General features: G+C 47.5%; 1 protein-coding gene across 1 annotated transcript; it reads left to right on the top strand.

Moving 5' to 3' along the window:
• The first annotated feature begins 476 nt into the window (after positions 1 to 476).
• LOC117045399 (uncharacterized protein K02A2.6-like) lies at positions 477 to 5,127 on the top strand. Its single transcript, XM_033146399.1, has 2 exons — positions 477 to 3,774; positions 4,409 to 5,127. Exons 1-2 carry the CDS (start codon positions 477 to 479, stop codon positions 5,125 to 5,127), a joined length of 4,017 nt encoding a protein of 1,338 aa, XP_033002290.1.
• Positions 5,128 to 6,533: the final 1,406 nt, after the last annotated feature.

Genomic DNA, 6,533 nt, shown 5'->3' with positions numbered 1-6,533 from the left:
TTCCACTAGCCAAAATGGACTAAGTGACCCCTCAGAACTTCACAACCCTTATAGAATAGTGTGAAGCTGGGGGTGACATTTTAGTGACTAGGAGAGCATCAAGGCGAGGGCAGAGTCAAGGGTGTTGTGTATTAAGCAATAACACAGTCTAGATGTTAGCATAATGTATTGTGTTGTATTACAGTCTTTATTTGAATGTACTAGTTACAGCGGGAACAGCAACCATTTGCTGAGGCAGGGAGCAGAATTTGGATCCTCTGTTGGATTGGTTCTCACAGGAGGGAAGCCGTGCCATTGGCTCCCGCCAAAATGTATCTCTCTCCACTAGATAACTGTTTCTATATAAACCCCAGTTTTTCCCCATTCCCCCGAGTTCTTCCAGCACCTGAAATAAAGAAATGTTGTACCTACTTCTTGCCTCCAGTCATTGACGACACTACATTCTGGCGACGAAGGTGGGATCCGGCTTGCCGTAAATGGAGGACAGTGATCGGCATCCGGAGTCAGCAGAAGAGGAGGAAGAAGTCGTAAACGCTCCTGATCACGCCATGGCAGGAAGTAAGATAATTGAGCCGTTCAAACCGGGAGCCGCGGAGGCTTGGGATTCCTATCTCCAACGTTTTGGTTTTGCTGCTGCCGCGCAAGGAATCACCAACAGCGACAGGAAGAAGGCTGTTTTTCTGAGTTGCTGCGGTGCCGAAGTTTTCGAGTTGGCCCGAGGGTTGGTGGCTCCTCTCACGCTAGAAACAGCGACGCTGGCGCAGATAACAGACCAACTTACGAGGCACCTGGCCCCAGCAGCAACTAAGACAACACGCCGCATAGAGTTCCATAATAGGAGGCAGAAGGATGGCGAATCGGTCTCCATGTTCCTTGCTGAGCTGAAGGTCCTGGCGAGGCAATGTCAGTTCGTGGCTCTTGAGGAGGCGCTGCTTGACCAGTTCATTGGCGGCCTGAGCAGTAGTAAGGCCCGCCGTCGAATCGCTGCAAAGGAAGAGGTGGATCTAGCAACGGCAGTGCGCGAGGCCTTAGCCACGGAGACCGCAGAGGGGGAAAAGCAGAAAACCCCACAACGAAGCACCAGGCCGGCAGCAGAAACAGCCCACGCTATGTGCAGCCAGGAGTCCAGCCCGTCCCAGAGTCCATCCCGCGCCGTTGGATCCCTGGGGGCTGGTTCATCGGGAACAAAGGGAAGAAAACTAGAATGCCCCGGTTGTGGGGGTGCGCACGAACGTCGGAAGTGCCGGTTCCGGAATGCCACGTGCCGCATTTGCGGAAAAATGGGCCACATTGCTCGGGTATGCAGGTCGGCTACCGGGGGAACATCAGGATCCCCGCGATCGTCCCGGCGACAGGAAAACTCATCGGCACACGTTGTGGACGACTGCAACTACCTCACCGAGATTGAGGGCAAGACTGTTCAGTTTCCTGCTCAGGGGAAGGCATCATTCCAGGTCAGCATTGAGGGCCACCCTTGCCAGATGGAGGTAGATTCTGGGTCAGGATTCACAATTGTCTCCGACAAAACAGCGAGGTCGTTTTTTTTAGGGGGTAAGCTTCCTCCATTGGAGCCATTCCCCGCCACATTACAATCGTACTCGGCCTGCCGGATACACATCCTTGGAATGTGTTCCGTCAATGTAAGTTTTAAAAACAAAAGGGCTGTGCTTAAGCTGGTGATTGCCAAGGGAAAGCGCACTAGCCTATTGGGAACAGACTGGTTTCCTGCTTTAGGGCTGGGCATATCTGGGTTGAACGCCATAACAATAGCCCCAAACACATTTGAGAAGCTTTATGAGGAGTTCACACCTTTATTTGATGGCAGTCTGGGGTGCTATAAAGGGCCCCCCATTAATTTTGAGTTGGACCAAGGGGTGACTCCAGTCCGCCTTAAACCAAGACGGGTACCATTTGCCTTGCAGCCCAAGATAGAGGCAGAACTCGACAAACTAGTCCAGCAAAAGGTATTGGAACCAGTTGACTCAGCGCGGTGGGAAACCCCAATAGTGACCCCGCTAAAGGCAAACGGGGAAGTGCGTATCTGCGCAGACTATAAATGCACAATAAATAAGGCAATTCGGGGAAATTCTTACCCCATTCCAGTGGTGTCGCAACTGCTAGCAAAGTTGGCGGGAGGCAAGGTATTTGCAAAAATTGATCTTGCCCAGGCGTACCAGCAGTTACCTGTAACACCACAGACCGCAGAGGCTCAGACTATTGTAACCCACAAAGGAACATTTAAGGTAAACCGATTGCAATTTGGAGTAAGTGTAGCTCCGGGAATATTCCAGGGCATTATGGAAAGGTTATTAAGGGAAGTACCGGGCACACTCGTGTATTTTGATGATGTCCTAATATCGGGGAGGAACCCCCACGAGTTGGAAAGCCGCATCAGACAGGTGCTTTACAAGTTCCAGGAAGCTGGACTCCATCTAAAAAAGGAGAAATGTATTTTTGGAGTTCCTACGGTGGATTTCCTCGGTTACACCATTGATGCTGAGGGAGTGCACCCCATGGAAAGCAAGGTTAGGGCCATCGCTAATGCACCCAAACCCAGCAACAAAACGGAACTCCAATCATTTTTGGGTCTGGTAAACTTTTACCATGCGTTTTTACCGCACAAAGCAGCGGTGGCAGAGCCCTTGCACAGGCTTCTGCAGAAGAAGTGCGTCTGGCATTGGGGAAAGCCGCAACAAAAGGCTTTCGAAACCATAAGGGGAATGTTGTCTGCTGAGAGCGTTTTGGCACATTATGACGAAACGAAGCCCCTCATACTTGCTTGTGATGCATCGCAATATGGGTTGGGAGCTGTGCTCAGCCACAGAGAGGCGGATGGGTCAGACAGACCCATCTCATTCTATTCAAGGACTCTTACTTCCACCGAGAGGAACTACGCGCAGATTGACAGAGAGGCATTGGCTGTGGTAGCGGGGGTTAAGAAATTCTATGACTATGTGTATGGGCGATCGTTCCTAATCGAAACGGACCACAAGCCATTACTGGGCCTGTTTAACCCCAACAAACAAACTCCTCAAATCCTGTCTCCTAGAATGCTCAGGTGGTCGATCTTTTTAAATGGGTTCCAATATAAAATATGTCATGTGAAAGGGAAATTGCTCTGTCACGCAGACGCCCTCAGCCGGCTGCCACTCCAGGGAACTGGTGATTGTGATCCAGCACCAGCCGAACAGGTCACGATGTTGGAAACTCTGCCAGGCGCTCCTGTGACCGCGGAAGAAGTGGTGGCCAGGATGCGAAAGGACCCCACACTTTCCCGAGTCCTCGCCTGGGTAGGGAGGGGGTGGCCCAGTGGGGGCCAAGAAGAAAAATTCCGCCCATTCGTAATGCGGCAGCATGAGTTGTCACTTCATAAGGGGTGCATACTGTGGGGGGACAGGGTGGTCATTCCCAACCCACTGAGGAATCGCATTCTAGAGACCTTGCACATGGGGCACCCGGGAATGGTCAGAATGAAATCCCTGGCACGTTGTTATGTGTGGTGGCCAGGGATGGATAAGGAAATAGAAATGTGGGTAAACACGTGCAAAACATGCCAAGAGGTTCGACCTGAGGTTCCCGGGGCACCTATTCATTGGTGGGAACAGTCAAAGGCGCCATGGAACCGTCTTCACATAGATTTCGCGGGCCCCTTTCAAGGGAAAACATTTTTGGTTGTGGTCGACGCATACTCGAAATGGTTGGAGGTAGCCTTAGTTTCCAGTCCCACATCAGCAGCCGTTATCAAAGTTTTAAGGCGCTTGTTTGCCACGCATGGTCTGCCAGGAACAGTGGTGTCAGACAATGGGGCAGCATTCGTGTCAAATGAGTTCAGAGGGTTCCTTGCTGACAATTTCATACGAGGGGCGGCAGCTAGAATTCTTCTAGCACAAAAATGGAAACAAGAAGAATTACCGACGAAAGAGGAATGGACAGTGAAATTGACTGAATACGCAGAAATGGACAAACTAACGGGAAGAATCCGAGAGCAGCGGGACCAGAAATTCATCAAAGACTGGTTAAAGTTTACGAATTATTTGAAAGACAATTTACATTTGAACACGTTAATAGGATTTCAAGAAGTTTTGTAGTGAATGTGTAGAACTATTATTGTAAGTAGGATAGTAAAGTAAGGGAAATTCTTTTTTTTTTTGAAAATGTAAGCAATGGTTGATTAAAGAAGTATAATATCAAGTTAAAATTTAGAAAACCACTTGAAGGGACTGACGGAAGTCACGGCTTGGTAGCCAAATGGAAAATATATGAAAATGTTTGTTAAGGATTATTGTAGTATTTTAGTGTAAAAATAATAAAAATTATATATATATATATATATATATATATATATAAAAAGACAATTTCATACGAGGAGTGACCTCTGCCCCTTTTCACCCCTCCTCTAATGGTCAAGCAGAACGAATGGTGCGAACCGCAAAAGGGGCTATTTCACGTCTAATGGAGGGTGACTGGGCAGCCCGGATAGCTCGTATGCTATTCTTGCAGCACGCCACACCCTGCACAGCCACTGGGAAATCACCAGCTGAGCTGCTGTTAGGCCGAAGGTTGGTGACAGTCCTGGACTTTGTGCATCCAGATAGGATGCCCTCGCGTCCTGCACGGGAGCCACCCCCACCTGAAGGGGATAGAACGAGACACTTTAATCCGGAGGATCTCGTGTGGGTGAGAAATTATGCCAGAGGTCCGATTTGGGTTCCGGGAGTCATTTCACGGGCCACCGGTCCCGTGTCATATCATGTCACGTTATCACAAGGTCAGGTCTGGCGCAGGCATGTGGATCAGCTGAGACGCAGGATACCCAGCCGGAGTGATGCCGAGGAACCTAACGCCTCTGCATTAAATGGGGAGTCGCCATCCCCGAGCCAGGTAGAGACACCTGCACTGGTTAATGCCCCGCCAGGGCGGACAGTCGGTGCACTACCCGCTGAAAACACAGAGTTGGCGGAAGAAAATGAGCTGAGGGAACCATTAGCAGGGACAGGGGTAGCCAATACACCCGAGGAGATCCCTCAGCCGCCAATACCTCAGGTCACAACACCAGAGGTGAGACGATCGGGTAGAGATCGCAGGAAGCCACAGTTCCTGAAAGACTACGTGTGTCATTCCCGCTAAGCGTGGGGGGGTGTTGTGTATTAAGCAATAACACAGTCTAGATGTTAGCATAATGTATTGTGTTGTATTACAGTCTTTATTTGAATGTACTAGTTACAGCGGGAACAGCAACCATTTGCTGAGGCAGGGAGCAGAATTTGGATCCTCTGTTGGATTGGTTCTCACAGGAGGGAAGCCGTGCCATTGGCTCCCGCCAAAATGTATCTCTCTCCACTAGATAACTGTTTCTATATAAACCCCAGTTTTTCCCCATTCCCCCGAGTTCTTCCAGCACCTGAAATAAAGAAATGTTGTACCTACTTCTTGCCTCCAGTCATTGACGACACTACAGGAGACAAAAAAAACAACCCAAAATATTGCTATGTGGTGCTGTTTTTTATCCTTGACATCATCGCTGCCAGGACCAAGATACTAAGCAAAAAAAATATGAGGCGGGGGGGGGGGGGGCAGCTTCATGAAATCTTTTGCTAACCTTCAATTTCACCAAACTTTTTCTAAAAACCTTTGGCTCAGGCCTAGAAGTAAAAAATATAGCAACCCAAGATGAAACTTGAACCGATTCAAGAAGGCACAACTTATATTTGAATGGGTTTTATTTTATTTATTTATTTTAAAAAACAACTTTGACAACTTATTTAATATCAAGGATCAAAAATGGGGGAGGTATTGCTATTTATTTTTATTTGGAAAAAAATCTTCATAGAATTATGCTTGAGAAGAATGTTCCCCCCCCCCAAGAATGTTTTTACTTTCTTTATTACAATTCATGATGGAGAGCAGAAGGAGTGGTGTCATGCCGACTTCTGTGCAACCCATAAATATACGCACAATGGCATGTTGGTGCATTGAAAGCATCACTAACATCGGCTATGTGTGTGCAGAAGCATTGTACAAAGGTGTTATTGTTTTTGTGTATTAAAAATTTTCCGCTTCATAGCACTCCGTGTGGTTTGATTGAAGCTCTCTTGATTTCTTTTATGTGTGCAGCAGAACATGAACAATGCTGAAATTTTAAATGTGAATCTTATAATTTGTATGCCTGCACATTTTGTGACCTTTCAATCAGATGCTTATATTTAAACAGTTGCCATATTATGTTGAAAACCTGCAGGAGAAGGCAATCAGTCGTAAAACACAACATAAAGGTAAAATAATACTGTAAGTGCACCTGCCCAATGGAAGTGTGCTTGATGCATAATGTAATTATTACGTTAGCATTAGTTTCACAACTTGCTGTGTTTTTTTTTCCTCCTGAGGTTGGACCATGAGCCTATCTTCCTTTGGAGATCTATGGGATTTATTTCTAAATAAATAAATGCAGGTTAGACTAAATATCAAACAGGAGAGCTTGCAGCAGATATGGAATCCTTCTTAGATCCCCCCCCAACCCAATCACAAATACTTTT

The sequence above is a fragment of the Lacerta agilis genome, chromosome 4, assembly GCF_009819535.1.
Source record: "Lacerta agilis isolate rLacAgi1 chromosome 4, rLacAgi1.pri, whole genome shotgun sequence".
Classification (NCBI taxonomy): Eukaryota; Metazoa; Chordata; class Lepidosauria; order Squamata; family Lacertidae; genus Lacerta; species Lacerta agilis.
This window is presented reverse-complemented; position numbering and strand designations above follow the sequence as displayed.

Bases quoted from the DNA above. Each gene is read 5' to 3' on its own strand.
- LOC117045399 (XM_033146399.1), top strand. From the start codon at position 477: ATGGAGGACAGTGATCGGCATCCGGAGTCAGCAGAAGAGGAGGAAGAA. The intron at 3,775-4,408 runs GTCTGCCAGGAA...CTAATGGTCAAG, and splicing joins GCGCTTGTTTGCCACGCATG to CAGAACGAATGGTGCGAACC.